The sequence below is a fragment of the Dendrobates tinctorius genome, unplaced genomic scaffold, assembly GCF_039654945.1.
Source record: "Dendrobates tinctorius isolate UK_male_01 unplaced genomic scaffold, ASM3965494v1 ptg000005l, whole genome shotgun sequence".
In the NCBI taxonomy this organism is placed as follows: Eukaryota; Metazoa; Chordata; class Amphibia; order Anura; family Dendrobatidae; genus Dendrobates; species Dendrobates tinctorius.
In genome coordinates this window covers 23,850,001-23,872,500 of record NW_027361673.1, presented here as the reverse complement: position 1 = coordinate 23,872,500, position 22,500 = coordinate 23,850,001, and the positions used below count along the sequence as shown (strand labels likewise).

The 22,500-nt window shown below is 46.9% G+C and overlaps 1 protein-coding gene across 1 annotated transcript in view; it reads right to left on the bottom strand.

The window, feature by feature from the left end:
• Positions 1 to 22,500, bottom strand: part of STT3B (STT3 oligosaccharyltransferase complex catalytic subunit B) — a 136,343-nt gene that overhangs the window by 32,125 nt on the left and 81,718 nt on the right. Inside the window, exons 4-7 of the mRNA XM_073568658.1 lie at positions 20,539 to 20,604; positions 18,579 to 18,678; positions 4,080 to 4,178; positions 1,796 to 1,942 (exon numbers count right to left, since the gene is read on the bottom strand). Of these exons, the coding sequence (XP_073424759.1) occupies positions 1,796 to 1,942; positions 4,080 to 4,178; positions 18,579 to 18,678; positions 20,539 to 20,604 (412 nt within the window). The remainder of the gene's footprint in view (positions 1 to 1,795; positions 1,943 to 4,079; positions 4,179 to 18,578; positions 18,679 to 20,538; positions 20,605 to 22,500) is intronic.

Below are 22,500 nucleotides of genomic sequence, written 5' to 3'. Positions count from 1 at the left end.
TCCTTTAATATCAATAATTATGTTATTGATTATATTTTAGAATGTAAGATTTACCAGAAGTATAAGATAGACAATATATAAGTACCCTCCCTCCACGGTCCTCCAAAGTACCCTCCCTCCACGGTCCTCCAAAGTACCCTCCCTCCACGGTCCTCCAAAGTACCCTCCCTCCACGGTCCTCCAAAGTACCCTCCATCCACGGTCCTCCAAAGTACCCTCCATCTATGGTCCTTCGGGAGCCAAACACAATTGAACACTGAGAATGTGGAAATATTAATTGTCTGGCGAGGCAAAGCCGTGCTCCTCACACAGTTCATTTATCATCACTGCCGTTTAGGCAAACACTCAGTTGGGGAGAAGAGCTGGCGGTGGCCATTTTGTGGGTTTCACCTCCGTATTCCCAGATCTCCAGTCCAGCTGAATGCTTGACTAACTGCGGTGAATAAAAGATAAAATGAAACCGGTGAGCGCTGCCGACTCATCTGTGGAATTTTGTTAAGTAAAACTACCAACATAATAAAAATACAGCATTTTGATAACAGTCTGATCGGGTCATGACAAAATATCAGCAGAAATGCTAGAGATGGTAGACACTGCCCATCTGTCAATTTAAAAGGTTTAGCAAGTATACAAGTGGACCCTGCATGATAGGATAAGGAATAAGCTCATGTTCCTTGCAGGGTCCAACTGTTGGGACCCCTGGCAATCTAGAGAAAGAGGTTCTGCAGGAAGGAGCGGAGGCTGAGCACACGCACCACCGTTCTATTCATTCTCTATGTGAATGCCAGAGATGAAAGGGTACAGGGATCAGACTTAAATGACAGTCCTGTAGACAATGGCGCACGTTTGCGCTGCCAAGGCCCATTCTTATAATTATAAAGCTGGAGTCACACATAGCGACTCACCAGCGATCCCGACAACGATATCAACATGTCAGGATCGCTGGTAAGTCGCTATGTGATCGCTGGTGAGCTGTCACACAGACAGCTTCACCAGCGATCAGCACAGTGACGCCGAGCGCCCGGCATCGCTGTGTTCGCTAGTTACCAGCGCGCTGATGCAGGGAGCTGGTAACTAACGTACACATCGGGTATCCAAGGGACGTGCGTCCCTTAGTTACCAGCGCGCTGATGCAGGGAGCTGGTAACTAACGTACACATCGGGTATCTAAGGTACGCATGTCCCTTGGATACCCGATGTGTACGTTAGTTACCAGCAGATCGCTGGTCTCTCGCCTGTCACACGCAGCGATGCGTGCTGGCCAGCGGGAGATCAGCGACGAAAGAAATGTCCAGAGGTTTCCTACAGCGATCAGCGATACTGGCAGGGGGGCCGGTCGCTGTCACACACAGCGATCTCGCTGGTGAGATCGCTGTTGTGTCACAAAACTTGTGACTCAGCAGCGATCTCGCTAGCGAGATCGCTATGTGTGACGGGGCCCTAAGAGTCCCAACAGTCAGGCACCCATTCGATCAATAAGTTAGCCCACAGCCTATCAACGAGGGGTAATGTATATACTTGGTAGAACCCCTTAAAATGTAATGCAGGCAGATGCATCATAGAATGCATATCCATCAAATAGGATGTCAGGGGGAAAAAAGAGAAATCGATATATATATCTATGTCCAGAACAAATGGCACCTGAAATCCTCTCGATCCTATCTGTATTTTACCTATATAGTAAATAGACTACATAAAAGATTTATCAGGAGAAAGAGCAGAGTAGGACCTTTCCCGGTATTACTTGAGCTCAGACGCCGCACACGGCTTATGTTCAGCACATCGGGCAGCCTACCTGTGTAGGTTAAGTAGATAACGGTTAGGAACACGATTCCGGCAGCGAGAGACACCCCCAGAAAGAAGAGAGTCTGAAACTCCTGCTTTGTTAGCTTGTCTCGGAGGTACTGTAGTAGAGCATATGCCTGCAGGAGAGCAAACACTCCTGAAATAGACAAGGACAAATCATTAATGGCATCGCAGCAGGATTCTGGATACAGCACATTATTCTAATGCCTGAGATTTAACTGTCAATGAAAATTAAAAAAAAACATCATCGTTTAGTCATTTTACCAAGCTTTACTGCCTATACCATATTAATTTTCCGCTCCCTACTGCAATGCTGTCAATAAAATCAATGACCATTCAGTCGGCAGCATGTCAAATATTGCCATGGAACACATGATTTATTGTGGATTTTCCCCACTCAGATCAATGACAAAAAAAAAAAAACTGCTGAAAATTGCAATATTGCAGTCATTAATATGGATACGAATATGCAATTCATTAAAAAAAAATGCATGCACTTAAAGAAGTTGTCCACTACTTTTGCACTGATTTGTCGGGGTCCGACACTCAGCACCCCCGCCGATCAGCTGTTATCTGTGTTGGCAAGTGCTCGCTTAGGGTTCTTTTACACTTGCAGGGTTTTTTGCGGCCTGTTTTTATGGGCCGTCTTTGCGGGCCGTATCGTCGTGATTTTTGCAGTCTCCCGCAAAAACGGGCTACAAAAACCTTCTCAGATTGCCATTTTTCCCTGTTGTAACAAATTAGAGGGGAAAAAACGGCGATCTGCACGCTACCATTATTTTTGCGGTACCATTGATTTAAATGGAGGCCGTGTCTGTGAGCCATGAAAAATATCAAGCTCGATATTTTTTCAGGGCCGTATACACGGCCCTCATGGCCATACAGCACTCCGATGCATTTTTGCAGGCCGTTTTTGCGTCCCCATAGAAATCTATAGGGGCCGCAAAAACAGCCCACAAAAACACTAAGTGTAAAAGAACCCTTATCGAGCTGCTCTGTCTACTTGTAGTGGCCGGGGCTTGGAACTACATATCCGCCTCCAATTCAAATAATAGGATGCGGATCTGCAGTACCCTGCATGGTGGCCAATACAAGTAGACGGAGCACCTTGGCAAGTGAGTACTTTCAGCTGGCATCTGCCAACACCGATATCAGCTGATTGGCGGAAGTGCTGGGTATCGGACCCCGACAAATCAGACATAGGATAGGTCATCACAGGATAGATCATTAATGCAAAAGACCTCTTTTAGGGGAGCTAGCATCAAAAAACTACCTATTGTTTAAATCAGGTTCTTGCATTGCATGTAGTTTTACAATTTTTGATGAGGTTAATTTATTTTCACATCACGATACTTATGGAAAAGTAAAAGTAGTACTCCTGCAGTTTTCACACTGGCCACTGGGGCCTTTCATACTAATACTCTGTCCTATCGGGAAATTAACAGCCATTTCCTTACTAGAGGCAGGATTCCTGTGACTGATTACACCTCTATACACATCTGATTACACAAGATCCACCATTTACAATATGTGAGGTCACTGCCCCTCTCTGCTTACACAATCATCTTTGCACACAGTCATTATATTCTTCAATACAACGGCTAGGGTCGGGTACTGACCACTGCAGCTATGACACTTGTTTCCTGAAACTCCAGGAAGGAAGAGTTTATAGTCAGTGTGAAAATTGAACAATTTCTATATATTTTTTTCTCATTTTAATAGAGATTGTAATAATGGTGGAATAGGGGTGGGGGACACTATAGGTTTTCTCGCTTAAAAAAAAAAACAAAAAAAAAAAAACAATTTAACTAAAAAAAACGGATTTAAACAGGTTCTTTTCGAAAAGCTGCCCTTCAAGCTGGCCATACATAATGTCAGCTAAATAAACCAATTCCATCAGCGGTTTGGTGAAAGAAGCACTGGACAAATGGGTTGCATCATGTCCCACCCTTTTGTTGACAGGATAAATCAGCTCCCGATAATGGTAGAGGGGTCCCACATGCATACCTAGCACAATATTGTGTGCACCTCTATGGGGTGGTGGGGAAAGCTATAGTGATTGACCAACAAAAGACATCGATTGTGTATGGCCAGGCCTAATCAAAAAGTACCAGCAATTATACATGTAGACATTAATGACAAATACGAAGAGACTAGAAGTGTTAATGAATATACATGAAAGACAGGAAAGAAATGAAATTATAGCCAAATGCAGTCACAGCAGCTGGTATGGAATATCCAAACATGCGCACCACTTTGTGTCAGGATCTTACCTGCAGCTGCCATGTGCTCGCTTGTACGGATGGGCTGAAATCCAACAAAGGGAATTTGCATGGATAATATTAACCCCACGATGTAAAAAGTGCTGTATGCTTCAAAGGAGAAAACAAAGATGAAAGCATAAGAAGCGGTTCTCAAAAAATTCTTATTTATAGAGAGAAATTAAATACAATTAAAGGAGTTTTCTAGTAAGTAGTCCAACACTCATGGCCTATCCTTGAGAGCGGTGGTGTTCTTACAAAACCCCAGTGATCAGCTACTGGCAGCCTAGTCAGTGGCTGCCTGTGGGAACACAACATCTCTGCCAACCTGGTTAGTAGCCGCTCCCAAGTGCCGCAGATCAGTTCTTATTAACGATGAGTGAGTGTGCTCATTTCTCAAGCTGTCCGAGCATGCTCGGGTGATCGCCGAGTATTTTGGGAGAGCTCATAAATTAGGTTTGTGTCTCTGTAGCTGCATGATTTGCACCTGCTAACAAACAGGCAATCCTTGCATGTGTTCAGGCTGTATAGCAGCTGCAAATCATGCAGTTACAGAGACGCAAACAATCTACGAGCACGCTCGGACAACTCGAGTAACGAGCACACTCACTCATCACTAGTTCTTATTCAAATACATAGGAGCTGATCTGCAGTAACCTGCAGCGGCCACTAACCAGGCTGACAGATGTGTCCATAGACTGCTTACAGCAGGCCACTGACTCAGCTGCCAGCAGCTGACTAGTGGGGTATCTATTAGCCTAGTGAAAAACCTTATTAGCCCTTTACTATCTTGGACACTATTCAGAACTCATAAAAAGAAATAATTTAGCCTTTAATGTTTAATGGCCGTTGCAGGTGAAGTTGCAGCCGAATGTCAGTTTCTGATTCTCCAGCTCATCACTTTCTCCCTCTATAGATTTTTTATGAGCAGCATCTGTCATCTCATTCACATGTGTATCATATACATGTGATTTTCAAATCAGAATTTCTCATTTACACTTGTTATTTTTATATATTTTTTTCAATAAGTCAATATCACAACTGTTACTCTTTGTTGTTCTCCTTAGCCATAGACCTCAAACTGTCGCTTTTCGGAGGAGCATCTGACAGGACGTCATGCAGCATGGTGCCCCCATCATAACTGCAGTTATTCAAAATGGCAGAGTGGTATAATGCTATGTGCACACGCTGCAGATTCACCTGCGGGTTTTTCTGCGCGGATCCGCAGGTAAAACCGCAGCTAAAGTGACCTGCGGTTTTCCTGCGGATTAGCCTGCGGTTTCACACCTGTACTATGTTAAAGGTGGGAAACCACTGCGGAATCCGCCCCAACAATTGACATGCTGCGATTTGTAAACCGCAGCAAAACCGCGCGGAAAAAACCGCAGCGTGAGCACAGCGGTTTTGAAATGCCATAGGATAACATGGTACTGTACCATGTCTGCAGAACTGCTGCATTTCCGCAGGGCCAAAACCACTGCGGAAACGCAGCAGAATCCGCAACGTGTGCACATAGCCTAACACGCTCCTGTTACAAACCCGAACTAGCAGCTAAATACTACAGTGAGATCAGATAATGTCTTGGCTATACACCGAAGAAATTTAAAAAAAAGCAGCCACAGAAGAGCGCATCAGACACAGGAAAACAAGGACATCTAATCAATGGAAGCTAAGACGGGCAGCTCATGAAACACTATTCTATGTAGGCCATGGAAAAACAGCTTCGTGGGCACGGGGAAGCCGGCTACTTGTGGGAGCTGGAGTGTTGGCCAGGTGTTCCTTTCTAGCTTACGAGCAGAAAGTAATCGATTCCGGCTGCATTGCTTCTGTGTAATAAAGCAGGTGCTGGATTTTCTGTAAGAAATGTATCTATCAGTACAAAGCTGTGCTGTACAGCTCCAATTAATAGGGCCATGTCTCCAAGAATGACCTATACAGGGCACAGGTAACAGAAGTCATAAAATGAGTGTTACCATCACCAATAATGTAAAACTGTGCTGGTATATTACAAAGCAATGTGCCGGAAAGGCTCCGACGTCCCCAATGAGCCTCAGTTAATAACAGGTCCCTGGAAGGAATACGGAGTACCCACAGGAAATTCACACAACAGACGAGGAGACCCGGGTCACAAGACAGCCCGAGACCCGGGTCACAAGACAGCCCGAGACCCGGGTCACAAGACAGCCCGAGACCCGGGTCACAAGACAGCCCGAGACCCGGGTCACAAGACAGCCCGAGACCCGGGTCACAAGACAGCCCGAGACCCGGGTCACAAGACAGCCCGAGACCCGGGTCACAAGACAGCCCGAGACCCGGGTCACAAGACAGCCCGAGACCCGGGTCAGAAGACAGCCCGAGACCCGGGTCAGAAGACAGCCCGAGACCCGGGTCAGAAGACAGCCCGAGACCCGGGTCAGAAGACAGCCCGAGACCCGGGTCAGAAGACAGCCCGAGACCCGGGTCAGAAGACAGCCCGAGACCCGGGTCAGAAGACAGCCCGAGACCCGGGTCAGAAGGCAGCCCGAGACCCGGGTCAGAAGGCAGCCCGAGACCCGGGTCAGAAGGCAGCCCGAGACCCGGGTCAGAAGGCAGCCCGAGACCCGGGTCAGAAGGCAGCCCGAGACCCGGGTCAGAAGGCAGCCCGAGACCCGGGTCAGAAGGCAGCCCGAGACCCGGGTCAGAAGGCAGCCCGAGACCCGGGTCAGAAGGCAGCCCGAGACCCGGGTCAGAAGGCAGCCCGAGACCCGGGTCAGAAGGCAGCCCGAGACCCGGGTCAGAAGGCAGCCCGAGACCCGGGTCAGAAGGCAGCCCGAGACCCGGGTCAGAAGGCAGCCCGAGACCCGGGTCAGAAGGCAGCCCGAGACCCGGGTCAGAAGGCAGCCCGAGACCCGGGTCAGAAGGCAGCCCGAGACCCGGGTCAGAAGGCAGCCCGAGACCCGGGTCAGAAGACAGCCCGAGACCCGGGTCAGAAGACAGCCCGAGACCCGGGTCAGAAGACAGCCCGAGACCCGGGTCAGAAGACAGCCCGAGACCCGGGTCAGAAGACAGCCCGAGACCCGGGTCAGAAGACAGCCCGAGACCCGGGTCAGAAGACAGCCCGAGACCCGGGTCAGAAGACAGCCCGAGACCCGGGTCAGAAGACAGCCCGAGACCCGGGTCAGAAGACAGCCCGAGACCCGGGTCAGAAGACAGCCCGAGACCCGGGTCAGAAGACAGCCCGAGACCCGGGTCAGAAGACAGCCCGAGACCCGGGTCAGAAGACAGCCCGAGACCCGGGTCAGAAGACAGCCCGAGACCCGGGTCAGAAGACAGCCCGAGACCCGGGTCAGAAGACAGCCCGAGACCCGGGTCAGAAGACAGCCCGAGACCCGGGTCAGAAGACAGCCCGAGACCCGGGTCAGAAGACAGCCCGAGACCCGGGTCAGAAGACAGCCCGAGACCCGGGTCAGAAGACAGCCCGAGACCCGGGTCAGAAGACAGCCCGAGACCCGGGTCAGAAGACAGCCCGAGACCCGGGTCAGAAGACAGCCCGAGACCCGGGTCAGAAGACAGCCCGAGACCCGGGTCAGAAGACAGCCCGAGACCCGGGTCAGAAGACAGCCCGAGACCCGGGTCAGAAGACAGCCCGAGACCCGGGTCAGAAGACAGCCCGAGACCCGGGTCAGAAGACAGCCCGAGACCCGGGTCAGAAGACAGCCCGAGACCCGGGTCAGAAGACAGCCCGAGACCCGGGTCAGAAGACAGCCCGAGACCCGGGTCAGAAGACAGCCCGAGACCCGGGTCAGAAGACAGCCCGAGACCCGGGTCAGAAGACAGCCCGAGACCCGGGTCAGAAGACAGCCCGAGACCCGGGTCAGAAGACAGCCCGAGACCCGGGTCAGAAGACAGCCCGAGACCCGGGTCAGAAGACAGCCCGAGACCCGGGTCAGAAGACAGCCCGAGACCCGGGTCAGAAGACAGCCCGAGACCCGGGTCAGAAGACAGCCCGAGACCCGGGTCAGAAGACAGCCCGAGACCCGGGTCAGAAGACAGCCCGAGACCCGGGTCAGAAGACAGCCCGAGACCCGGGTCAGAAGACAGCCCGAGACCCGGGTCAGAAGACAGCCCGAGACCCGGGTCAGAAGACAGCCCGAGACCCGGGTCAGAAGACAGCCCGAGACCCGGGTCAGAAGACAGCCCGAGACCCGGGTCAGAAGACAGCCCGAGACCCGGGTCAGAAGACAGCCCGAGACCCGGGTCAGAAGACAGCCCGAGACCCGGGTCAGAAGACAGCCCGAGACCCGGGTCAGAAGACAGCCCGAGACCCGGGTCAGAAGACAGCCCGAGACCCGGGTCAGAAGACAGCCCGAGACCCGGGTCAGAAGACAGCCCGAGACCCGGGTCAGAAGACAGCCCGAGACCCGGGTCAGAAGACAGCCCGAGACCCGGGTCAGAAGACAGCCCGAGACCCGGGTCAGAAGACAGCCCGAGACCCGGGTCAGAAGACAGCCCGAGACCCGGGTCAGAAGACAGCCCGAGACCCGGGTCAGAAGACAGCCCGAGACCCGGGTCAGAAGACAGCCCGAGACCCGGGTCAGAAGACAGCCCGAGACCCGGGTCAGAAGACAGCCCGAGACCCGGGTCAGAAGACAGCCCGAGACCCGGGTCAGAAGACAGCCCGAGACCCGGGTCAGAAGACAGCCCGAGACCCGGGTCAGAAGACAGCCCGAGACCCGGGTCAGAAGACAGCCCGAGACCCGGGTCAGAAGACAGCCCGAGACCCGGGTCAGAAGACAGCCCGAGACCCGGGTCAGAAGACAGCCCGAGACCCGGGTCAGAAGACAGCCCGAGACCCGGGTCAGAAGACAGCCCGAGACCCGGGTCAGAAGACAGCCCGAGACCCGGGTCAGAAGACAGCCCGAGACCCGGGTCAGAAGACAGCCCGAGACCCGGGTCAGAAGACAGCCCGAGACCCGGGTCAGAAGACAGCCCGAGACCCGGGTCAGAAGACAGCCCGAGACCCGGGTCAGAAGACAGCCCGAGACCCGGGTCAGAAGACAGCCCGAGACCCGGGTCAGAAGACAGCCCGAGACCCGGGTCAGAAGACAGCCCGAGACCCGGGTCAGAAGACAGCCCGAGACCCGGGTCAGAAGACAGCCCGAGACCCGGGTCAGAAGACAGCCCGAGACCCGGGTCAGAAGACAGCCCGAGACCCGGGTCAGAAGACAGCCCGAGACCCGGGTCAGAAGACAGCCCGAGACCCGGGTCAGAAGACAGCCCGAGACCCGGGTCAGAAGACAGCCCGAGACCCGGGTCAGAAGACAGCCCGAGACCCGGGTCAGAAGACAGCCCGAGACCCGGGTCAGAAGACAGCCCGAGACCCGGGTCAGAAGACAGCCCGAGACCCGGGTCAGAAGACAGCCCGAGACCCGGGTCAGAAGACAGCCCGAGACCCGGGTCAGAAGACAGCCCGAGACCCGGGTCAGAAGACAGCCCGAGACCCGGGTCAGAAGACAGCCCGAGACCCGGGTCAGAAGACAGCCCGAGACCCGGGTCAGAAGACAGCCCGAGACCCCAGCCTATATAGCACCGATTATCTCATCACTATTTCATTTGTGCACTGTGAAACTCTGAAGAAAGAAAACCTTCCAACCTTGACTTGTGAAATAGGAACCTGCATATAAGACAATTTCCTAATATGATCCGATAACTCAGAAGAACGGATACAAGGTACTGGGGAATTCAATCTTACTCTGAAAAATACAGGGAGCTAGAGTTGAGCAACTTTAGTCGGATCAGGTTTCATGAAACAAAATTTGTTTCAGATGAAACTGGTCCGACTAGGGCAAAAAAAAAGTCGGAGTTTCGTCCGAAACCCGACCCCAATGCAAGTCAATGGGGATGAAAAGTCGGCATTGAGTGGATGAATGTCATCCGCTCAATGCCGACTTTTATTTCCCATTGACTTGCATTGGGGTCGGGTTTCGGACGAAACTCCGACTTTTTTTTGCCCTAGTCGGACGAGTTTCATCTGAAACAAATTTTGTTTCATGAAACCCGATCCGACAAAAGTTGCTCAACTCTACAGGGAGCCATTTACGAGACTGCATTCTGCCCATAGTGCTGCGGGAAGTGGTGAATATGAAAGATCCGGGTTCCTACTCTGTGACCTGAGATATTTTAGAATTAACAAAACAGAGCTGCACTATCAGCTTGTCATTGCTGTATAAGCAATACCCTAGAATATGATTGTTTTTTGCTTAAGAGGATTGTGCCTGATTAGATAACAGAGGGTTCACTTTCAGGATGCAAGTTGAAAAGTGCATTAAATTGCAAGGTCATGTGGAAAAGAGCCCAAGTAAGCTGTGTGAATAAGAGCCTAAGGGCCCCGTCACACATGGCGATCTCGCAAGCGAGATCGCTGCTGAGTCACAAGTTTTGTGACGTAACAGCGATCTCACCAGTGAGATCGCTGTGTGTGACACCTATCAGCGACCGCCCCCCCGCCGGTATCGCTGTAGAAAGCCCTGGACATTTTTTTGGTCGCTGGTCTCCTGCTGGCCAGCACGCATCGCTGCGTGTGACAGGCGGGAGACCAGCGATCAGCTGGTAACTAAGGTAAATGCAGGGTTTCTAAGTACTGCGCTGTGCTTAGAAACCCTCTGTGTACCTTAGCTCCCTGCATCAGCGCGCTGGTAACTGGTATAAAAGTTACACATCGGGTTTCTAAGTGACGCACGTCCCTTAGAAACCCGATGCGTACCTTAGTTACCAGCTGCCTGCATCAGCGCGCTGGTAACTAACAAACACAGCGATGCCATGCGCTCTGCGTCACTGGTGCTGATCGCTGGTGAAGCTGTCTGTTTGACAGCTCACCAGCGATCATGTAACGACTCACCAGCAATCCTGACACGTTGATATCGTTGTCGGCATCGCTGGTGAGTCGCTATGTGTGACGGGGCTAAGTATGCTGTGTGAATAAGAGCTTAAGTACCTGCGCATACAGCCACACTCTGCCAAGATGTGCTCTCTACAGCCCATCACTGTTCAGTGTAAAGAATGGATGCAGTGTTTTAACGGCCCATATGATGAAAATATTGATGGTGAGGAGCTAGATGTGTCAGGAGAGTCAGCTGCCTGTGCAATGTTGGGGAAGGCAGCGGCACAAAGGTATAATCATGTGACTGCCATTTCCGCATCCACGATGATGATGGTGACTGAGTCTATTGTTTACACCGCCTTTACTAGCACAGTGGGAACGTGATGTGAGGGCACACTGCTCCCATCAAAACATCAGATTTTAAAGAGATTTCACTTTTTTTGGACAATACCTCTTATCTTTGGAAGAAATCCCCCCCCCCCCATTGTCCGGATACAGCAATTACATACTTGTTATCTCCTACTGTATTTTAACTGCTCTTGAAAGGCCACCTAGTTTGGCAGTAAGAAAAAGTTGCTTTTAGTTTATGCTTCTTATTGGCTAGCATGACAATCAATCATATGCAAGGAAATCCAGGTGGACTAACTGAGCATGTGTGACCACTGGCACCAAACAAAACAGATGATATGAGAGGAAACTATAAGAATACGACAGGCGCCAAACTATGTATGTCACAAGATCTAGATTACAAACGTTTTTTAATGTCAAGTAAAAAAATAAAAATAATAATAGTGTGTTGTCTTAACAGTGTGCATTAATACTTATTTGTAGGAGAATGCCTTTAATGCTATATGTGCTCCATCCATGGAAATCCTTCACTTAAATCTGCGAGACAGATGATAAAAGGTTCATAGAAACCCATAAGCAGTCTGGATCTTGATCTAAACCCTACCAGTCGCTCAGTAAAGCACAGGAGAAGAAAACATGGCATTACTCTTTCATGTGTCTTGTAGAAACGCTTAGGCTCCCTTTTGTTTAATGTCCTTGAGAAGAATATCATTTTTGAAGTGTTGGAATAAATCCTTTCGTTTAGCCCCTTTACTGCTGTAATTCAGGGCACTGCAGAGGTTTGTTGCACAGAACAAAGTCGAGGCATGTCACCCAAACCGGGCGACAAACGGCATCTTACATTGTGTCACATCATTTCCCCTAAAGCCATAATATATAATAATTGTTAGAGTGCCATCCTGTGGAAACAGCCACAATATACAATTATCAGTGGAAATGTGTGATGTGATGGCGAGAAGATAAACACTACAATACAGATCTCCTCACACTCCGAGCTCCTACACTATGCAGAGCACACACAGTCTGCCGGCCGGCCAGCGGCTGTTGTATGGCTTTATATTATGTACAGCGGTGTACCTAGATACCCACTACTCTCTAAACCAGACTCCCATTAATAACATCTTGTGATGTGTTTCTAAGGCAGATACCCCTAAGTAGAGACATTGTCATTGCCACAAACCATCATGGATTATTATTTATTACGCTTTGCTTATAAAACACTATCATACTCCACAGCACTTTACATACATCATTGCTGTTCCCAATGGGGCTCACAATCTAAATTGCCCACCAGTATGGTCTTTGGAATAAAAGGTCATCAAAATATAGTTAGACTGAATGTCAGCATCTGTGACACATGGATCAAGAACAGATCAGGGGGTCCAAACAGACCTGTCTTGGGCCTAGATGGTACGGTCCGTACTAGAACAGTGTTTCACAGACAACTGAAATGAATCAAGATTGCACTTACGGTAAACTCTTATGGCAACCATTACCACCCCAGTGGAACTCCAAAATATTTATTCTCCGATTACCTCCTTTTCGAGGTAAAGGGCAACAGAATAATCCAAGCAGAGAGCAGAGGAAAACCACCAAAGCTGGGTTCATACCTTGCCTAGAAGGCAACATATAAGCCTGGCATTCTCCTGCCACATACGAAGAACCAGACACAATTGATATCGGGTCAACCACTCACTCTCTTAGCCAACAGTCATCTCCCTTGGGGGTTTGGAGCAGGAGAATGCTCTTTTCCTGCCAATACTTATCCCTCCCCCTATTTTATGAAGGAAAATATGGAGGCCATTCATACACCTAACAAGCATGGCGGATCCTGTTATCATCAGGTTTGGCCAACTTTTCTGTGTGCTGAGGCCTTCACACAGAGAAGGAGCCCTCCGCTGTTTAGCATGGTTAGACGAAGAATATACCGTTACAGCTTTCTGCTCCCGAATACCTGAGAGGAATCTTGTTTCTAACGTGTCTCTGGCTAAGGACAAAGGTTCATTCACAAGCTTCTGAAAAATAACCTGTACCGGTACAACCAGCTATGTACGATAAAAACAGTGGTGGAGGGTGGGGGTGGGGTTAAAAAAAAAAAAGAAAGGTCATTAGTGATTATGCGGAAGCTAACCATTTGTTTTTACCCCATACTAACAAGCAAACAAATGTGGTTAGCTGTGCTGAGAAAGAAAACGACTAGAAGGACCTTGGCAAGTCATTGCCTCTTCTCAGTTCTGATGGGACAGAGTCTTCTTAAGGATATACATTATATATGTATGCATACACGCACTAATGGCAATATCTGCGTGCCTTCCACGTGCATTTTTGTGCAATTTTTTAGCAGTAAAATCCGGGGTGGGCTGAATAAGAATGGCTCGTGCGTTAATTCTGTAGAACATACCATGGAAGATCAACACTTGGATATTGGGTAAATGAACTGCAAATGCGTTTTACCCCTGCACCAATTTCATCCTGGTGTAATGCAGAACCACAACATGGCAACCCGATCGTGGGCCTAATTGCCTGAACAGACAAGGTAATAGGTTCGTGTTGTGAAATTGGCCTATGACAGAAGCTTACACTATTTTTGGAAGGAGTAGCATTAGCTGCAATCACACTGGCTGGCACAAGTGGCAGAGGGCAATAAAAGGTGTGGGGCATCTTAGTGGTTTACAAGTTGCAAAATATGTCTATAAAGGGGTTAATGCCACACAGCAAAATGTAACTTTTACACTCAATACTGTTTTTAAACTTCTTTGCTTTGAGCAAAAAATTCATTAAATCAACCTTACTTGCTTAAAGTAATTAAAATATAAAGATTAAAATATGGCTTTTTTGTTTCTTGCACAACAAGGACTTGAACGATTACATCTCATTGATGAAAAAAATGCAACAAAAAAACTAGAGATGTTAGAAATGCTCCACAACTCTGGCTCTTAATTACAAAAAGTAATTGGTTACACTAATTTTGCTTTCTTTGTAGCATAAAAAGGCCTTATCAAAGGCTAGCACTTGGAAATAATAGTTTCCACTAAGCAAGGAAATTGTAACAAGATGAGGTCAATGCAGAAAATGTTCCATCAGAAATGGCTCTTATTATGCTGTGATTAGTAACGCTATACATATTACAGCACATCATAACACCATAGGGTATTGCTTCATGACTACGATGGGCACATGGGGACTTTAAGGCTATGTGCACACGTGCGGAATTCCTGCAGAAATTTCCACGTCAATTGCGCAACTCCCTGCCGCGGGAAATCCGCACGTGTAATTCCCGCGAAAAAAATAGCGTTTTGCAAGCCCAATTAGCTTGCAGAATGCTAGCGTTTTCCAAGCGATCTGTAGAATCGCTTGGAAAACTGATTGACAAGTGTGACCAACTTTTTATTATTGAGGCTGCCTATGCAGCATCAGTAGTAAATAGATATGTTAAAAATTTTAAAAAAAATCGTGATATTCTCTCACCTTCTGGCAGCCCCCGCAGCGTCCCCAGGCCTCAGCGATGCTCCCGGCAAGTCCCGCTCCCAGCGATGCCTTGCGACAATGACCTCTGATGACGTAGTGGTCTCCCGAGACCGCTACATCAAAGGTCATTGTCGCAAGGCATCGCTGGGAACGGGACTTGCCGGGAGCATCACTGAGGCCTGAGGATGCTGGAAGTTGAGAATATCACGATTTATTTTTTTTTTTTAACAGGGATAGGGTACCCAGAGCCTGGAGGAGAATCTCCTCTCCTCCAGACCCTGGGAACCATCCGCACATTTTCCGATTACTTTGCGCATGGTGGGCATAGCCACATGCAAAGTAAGGCCTGTTTCACATTTCCGTTTGTTGCCATCAGTCAAAATCCGCCGTTTTGCAAAAAAAAAAAAACAGATCCGCCTTTTTTTTTTTTTTAGGTGGATCCGTTTTTTTTCCCCATTGACTTGCATTAGCGGCGGATTTTGACGGATGGTCATCCGTTGGATCAGTTTTTGATGGATCCGCTCCACTGACTTGAGTGGACGGACAATGAAACATTTTTTGTCTGTGTCAAAATAGCAGACAGCAACGGATTCTCTCTCTCTCGACTCGTGTTCCTTTAAGTTTCCAGCACTACCTGATAAAGCGGGTCAAAAAAACCGGATCCGTTGGCATCCGTTTGTTCAACAACGGAAACGGATCCGTCTACATTCTGGCGGATTTGGACTGCCGTCAAAAAACGGAAATGTGAAACAGGCCTAAGCGGAACAATGCATTCCTATGTGTGCGGAATTCCTGCGATTCTGCAAAAAGAATGAGCATGCTGCATATTTTTCCGTGATGCGATTCTGCCACGGAGAAACACAGCAGCATTAGAACAGCAGGTTCGGAAAGCCATTGAATTCAATGGGTTGCTTATTTTATGCGTTTTCGCTGTGAAAAAACACGGAAACCGCCTAAAACCCGCGGGAATTCTGGACGTGTGCACATAGCCTAAAATCAGCGAAAGGGGGGAGGGGATATATTGACAATGAGTTTCTTCAGCAAGGCACAGGTCAAGATCATGTCAGGAACCAGGAATATACTCCTTAGATACAAGAAGCTTTCCCCTATTCTTTATCTGAAGGCTCAATCATGTCCTTGTTTAAAGGGTTTTGTCCAGCAATTTCATAGTGTTGACTTAAAGTGGTTGTCTGTACGTGGTGAGGATTCTCCAGTGTCAGATCCGTGAACGGTGGTCACGTGACAGCAAGTATATGAAATGCAGACCCCTGTCCACATTCAGACTAGATGGATGCGGTCTCACTCAATGACATAAGCAAGGATGGACAGTGTCTAGTGTTAGTGTGCCAGGACTATGCATCATAATTGCAGTAACATGACTGCCGCTCACAGCACAGGAGAATCCTTACAGCGAGCAGAGCATGACTGCAGACTTGTAGTTTATGATGGGGCAACCCCTTTAATCATAGATAGGTCATAAATACCAGATCATTGCTGAAAAGGCAAGAAGAGCCAATACAGTGTGTAAAGTGTTGTGCCGTTCCGGCTCTGAATGCGGTATACATCCAGCCATAGCGGGAATTGTGAACACGATCTGCCAGACATCACCAGTTGATAGATATATATAACCTTTATTTAAAAAAAAAAAAAAAAAACCACCACAAAACCTTCTAGTCCAGTTGAAAAACACTGATAGAATATGCCCCCATATGCTGCTGCAAAAAAAAAAACCCATACTCACCTCTCCTGGGTCCATCGCCGCTGTCTGCTGCTTCTTGTGTCAGTGACTGTTCAGCCAGCAGAGGGGCGGCGCGCACTAGTCACGTCACCGCACCCCCTGCTGCCTAAACGTCACTGACACCGGATGCAGCAGAGACAGCGGTGAGCAGTGATGGACCGGGGGACAGGTGAATATCGCTATACTCACCCATCCTGCCACGGTCTCTGCAGCCTCGCTCGCTTCTCCACTGTCTCCCCTTCCTGCCTTCAGCGGTCACGTGGTACCGCTCATTACCACTCATGAATATGCGCATATTCATGAGTGGTAATGAGCGGCACCACGTGACCACTGAAAACAGGAAGGGAGACAGTGGAGAAGCAAGCGAGGCTGCAGAGACCGCGGCAGGACAGGCAAGTATGATCTCTGACACCCCCGCCGACCCCCAGGTATATGACTTGCGTATAAGCCGAGAGGGGGACTTTCAGCCCCAAAAAATGGGCTGAAAATCTCGGCTTATACATGAGTATATACGATACTCCTTTTTCTGGTGCTCATAAATAGTGATAATGGAGACTGGGTAAAATTCTAAATTCAGAATCGACAGTTTCACTCCAAGTATTACCACTTTATTTTCCATTAAAAAAAAGCAAACAACCCACTAACAAAGAGCTGAATACCAAACCACACAATGTGCTGCTTCATGTTTTATAAAGATTCAGCATTCTGGAGGATATGAACTATGGTGTCTGAGCGTAGCCGAATCCACTAATGATATAGCACTGCTAGATCTTAAGAGCAAGGCGGCCTGTAAAACATGTCTTCTTGATCTAAAAGCACAAAACTGTGATGCCAGCCCGCTAATTCTAGCTATTCTTTTAACCTTTTCTCTGTAGATGCATTGTTGGGTATAATTTCCGTTGGCGCACAGAATAGGAAAGGGTAGTCTGCTTGGCTGTCCTATACAGTACCAAAAAAAGACATGCCAGTGCATACTACCCATAGGAAGGAATAAGGACCGTCTACAGGCCACTGACTGGTGACCAATAGGTATATACATTCGAGAGCTATGCAAACATTTTAGACTGGTGTAAAAATAGCTGCAAAGGAAGAATGCTTTCAAAGGGCAGCACAGTGGCTCAGGGGTAAGCAAGGAGTTTGTATGTTCTCCCCGTGTTTGTATGGGTTTACTCTGGGTTCTCTGGTTTCCTCCCACATTCCTAAGATATACTGATTGGGGCTCACAATCTAGATTCCCTATGGGGTTACCAGATTATGGTGAGGGACAAGACTGAATCGATATGGGACTTTTGTTCTGGGGTGGGATAACGTATATTGGGCCAAGTTCACACACAATAGAGTGGTAGGATTATACTGTGCTCTTAGTCTTTTTTGGCAAAATTAATTATAAAATTATGAAAGAAATTTGCCTTTTATTACATTTTTGCCATTTTCCCCCTATTTAAAAAAAAAAACAAAAAAAACGAGATGGCACCACAAAAAAAGCCAAACACTAATGCTTATAAAAACAAAACAAAAAAACAAGTGAGCAATATGGAAGCATCTATAAAATACGTTATTCTAAGAGATTAAATTTTGCTGTGGGAACGTTGACATTTGAAGATTTGGTCCTAAAAAAGTGAGACTGATCTCAAAAAGGATCTGCCGCCTCTTCCGACTTGGCTGGTCTAGTATCTATTGCATCACCACCTTTATTTTTCAACTCTGAAGCCCCTTTCCGCAGATCTCTGTAGTCGACAGTTCCTCTGGTATTACTCCTGGAAATCTAGAAACAAAGTGACCACTGGGTGTTAGCAGTTTCTGACAGTAGGCACACCTAAGGGGGGATTGGTAACATCCAGTTTTCCATTTATTTGGAAGTTTTCAGCAGGAAGAGTAGAGATCTTTTAGTCCTGATCTCTGGATTGCCGTGGTTGCCCATCGTATAGATAGGTGATAATCTTACACTATCAGAGGGTTATCTCACCCTTTAATAAACGTTGTGCGTTGGAGCAGAAGACATGCGTTATCATACCACTGCCAATTTGAAAGCCAATATTGTGACTTCGGAATTGTACAGAAATCTCCATTCTATAGATCTGGGCATGGAGTTACTTACCTATGTAGACTCTCTTGCTGTAACGCTGCATCAACAGCAATACAAACACATGAAGTGGAATCAGATTGATGATAAACACGTAACCACCCCAAGCGGAAACCTAGAAGAGATCCAAGAAAGGAAAACATGACGGCTACGTGGCTGAAGCACAGATGTCTCCGGTCTCTGCTGCAGAGCGTGCCGCCTCCGTACAGAGCAACCTAATCTGCACCGCTTCAGTGGTAAGGCGGGAGCGGCTGATGACTAATCGGCTCCAAGGCAAAAATATATACAAAACACTTTATAATTACGGGCTTACTTAACAATTTTCATCAAATTTATTTACAAAAACTGGCTTGTTGCTAAGAAAGATTGGCGTTTAATATCCAAGCTTTAGGAGATAATCTAGGCAGAAATCACAGGCTTATATTAAATCACAAAATAACACACCACACAAGTAAAAGGAAATGTAATATTTGCTCTTGTTTCCTGTAATTCTATGTTAATAACTATGTAGTGAAATATTTAAAGGGGTTTTCTCACGCTGACAATTAATGACTCAGAAACTTTGAAGGTGGAGAAGGATGGATGGTAGCGAGTAGTCAGGCAATCCATCAATTCTAATGTTATGGCATAAAATTATGTAGCACCCATTTGAAGAGCCAGCATAAAAATTACCTCTTTTATAAAAAATACTGAGCACTAGGCCTAATACCAGACTCACACTTCCCACTCTTTACAGATAACTTTTCATTAGTCTCATTATCAACACAGACAGGATTATAATGAAAGTTAACTTTGAATACAGTAGATAACACAATAGGTTATCTACTGTATTGGTTATGTCACAGCTCGCCTCCTCACCCTTTCTCCACAATGACCAGGTCAGAGCATGGATGGCAAATATTTATTTTAACTGAAATGGGTCAGAGCCAGTCTATTGCTTCTCAAAGAGGACCTGTCACTTGCTAAAAAGAACAAAAAAATTACGAGTTCCTCCGATTCTGCTGCCTGTTTTTGCGGTGTTACTCTATTGTAGACTGACAATTTTTTTTTCTAGAACGCAATGTGAAATTTCTGCTTGCAGTCCAACTAGGCGTTTCTTCAGAGTCTTATCTGGGTGCGTTCACTTTCACCTCTCTCTACCAAAATGCTGAGTGTCAGACCAACATCTGAGCTGAGATTGGGAGAATCTGTAAGGGAAGGGTGAAAGTGACCACCACCAGAGAACACTGAAAAAATGGCAAAAGTGTGCAAAGCATAGATTTCACATAGCGCGCTTTCGAAGACGCGATCACGAATATCTCCACAGTGGAGCGAAACAGAGCAAAAGAACAGCAAAATCAGAGGAGCACACAGATTTTTAAAAAGGTGTGTACATTATATTTAAATCCAGTAATATGAAAACATGTCATTAATTTCCAACCCCAACAATGGGGTATTATGCCTTTTAAAATGGGCATAGTTTGTAGGAAATGGATGTAGACATACCAAGCGCTAAATCTGTGCGTTTTTTTTTTAATAATGCCTGTAGCTGAAATAATGGCAATATCGGTCATAACCCAACAACCGTTGAGGACAACTCTAGGTTTGCGTATCAGGAGTATCTCTACCTAGATCAAACTTAGCAAGTATTGGTAATGATGTAGGTGGTCTACGGCAAAAAGACGATTGGCAGCAGTAACTGTATTGCCCACATATTGAGAAAAGATGCCAATCTCTGCAGGTGAACTGAAAGGAAAAAACCAAGACACAAGCCGATGTCGGCACCAGAATATACTGGTGAAAGGCTTAGACTTTCATATGCAAAAAATTTATGCAAGGCCAAGTTGTGTTAGTCGGCCAGAAAATTAAGTCCAGCGTCAGTGTCTGGATAATGTTAAGGGAATCAAGTTACAGTAACAGAGCCAGAAAGAAAATAAGTCTGGAAACAAAAGTACAAAGCTAATCAGAAAGTGTGCATCGACACGCCTGTACTCACCATGTAGAAATAAGACAAACAGCAGCATATTGTCCAAAACACAGAGCCTGTTTTCACAGATTTCACCTGAAATATAAAAGTATGTAAAATGAGCGAAAATGTACCAGAAAATTACACAAGCCATATATACACAAAAAAGTACAGCTACAAAGTGTAAAGACTGCACAACACCTGTGCCTCCTCTATTGTATAGAAAGGTTTCTCCGGAACAACCAGTCACAATGGCCTGACCCTGACCAGTCACCCCGACCTTGTGCCTCTTAAAATCCGGGATATGTAGGATTGGTATTTCTGCTGTTCTGGCTCTAGAGAAAAATTCAAGACTACGGCATTTTTAGTGGTCAAATACGAAAAAAAGAATGAGGGGCGACAAGGAGGAACACTGGTCATATGGAGACCCCATATTATAGCTTAGGTTGGGAAGATCGGTCTATCGAGCTTAACCTATTAACCCACCACGTAGTTATGGACTTGTAGACATTTCTTCTAAAGGAAAATACCGCTATGATATAGAATGTGGCGTATGTTCCACTTATTCTGCCACCAAATCATACATAAACCTCTGCGCTTCTGCACAGAAAAGCAGCGCAGCTCCTCGGTACAATATATACCCACAGCAATCAGAGAACCGCTGGTGTTTCTCTGCAATAGAATGCTTTTCCATAATTAACTTATTCTAAAGGTCTGTGTAAAAATACCAAAATCAGCACCAAACTTACACCCGGATACACATTGCCACCTCTCCACTATAACCCCCCAGCTGTCCGATGGGTGTATGACTACAGTACATTACCGCTGCAGCCAAACGCTAGATCAGCAGTCACGCCGATGTAGATGGCACAAGGGCACTAGGTCCAGTGATTGGCTGCACGTGCTGTAGTTGTGATGTCACTGCTGGAGCCATGTCAGCAAAGATCAGGGGGAGCAGCAGAAGGGCCGCAGCAAAACAAAATTTGACTATTTTAACTATTTTATACACTAATAGACTGGATCTGCTTCAAAGGGATTACCGAACATTTAAACTCAGCTTTCAGAATCTCTCTCATATATATATATATATATATATATATATATATATATATATATATATATATATATATATATATACATATATACACACACACATACAGTTGTGGCCAAAAGTATTGACACCCCTGCAATTCTGTCAGATAATACTCAGTTTCTTCCTGAAAATGATTGCAATCACAAATTCTTTGGTAATATCTTCATTTGTCTTAAATGAGAAAACACAAAAAGAATTGTCCTAAAGCCAGATTGGATATAATTCCACACCAAACATAAAAAAGAGGGTGGACAAAAGTATTGGCACTGTTTGAAAAATCATGTGATGCTTCTCTAATTTGTGCAATTAACAGCACCTGTAACTTACCTGTGGCACCTAACAGGTGTTGGCAATAACTAAATCACACTTGCAGCCAGTTGACATGGATTAAAGTTGACTCAACCTCTGTCCTGTGTCCTTGTGTGTACCACATTGAGCATGGAGAAAAGAAAGAAGACCAAAGAACTGTCTGAGGACTTGAGAAACCAAATTGTGAGGAAGCATAAGCAATCTCAAGGCTACAAGTCCATCTCCAAAGACCTGAATGATCCTGTGTCTACCGTGCGCAGTGTCATCAAGAAGTTTAAAGCCCATGGCACTGTGGCTAACCTCCCTAGATGTGGACGGAAAAGAAAAATTGACAAGAGATATCAACGAAAGATTGTGCGGATGTTGGATAAAGAACCTCGACTAACATCCAAACAAGTTCAAGCTGCCCTGCAGTCCGAGGGTACAACAGTGTCAACCCGTACTATCCGTCGGCGTCTGAATGAAAAGGGACTGTATTGTAGGAGACCCAGGAAGACCCCACTTCTTACCCCCGAGACATAAAAAAGCCAGGCTGGAGTTTGCCAAAACTTACCTGAAAAAGCCTAAAACGTTTTGGAAGAATGTTCTCT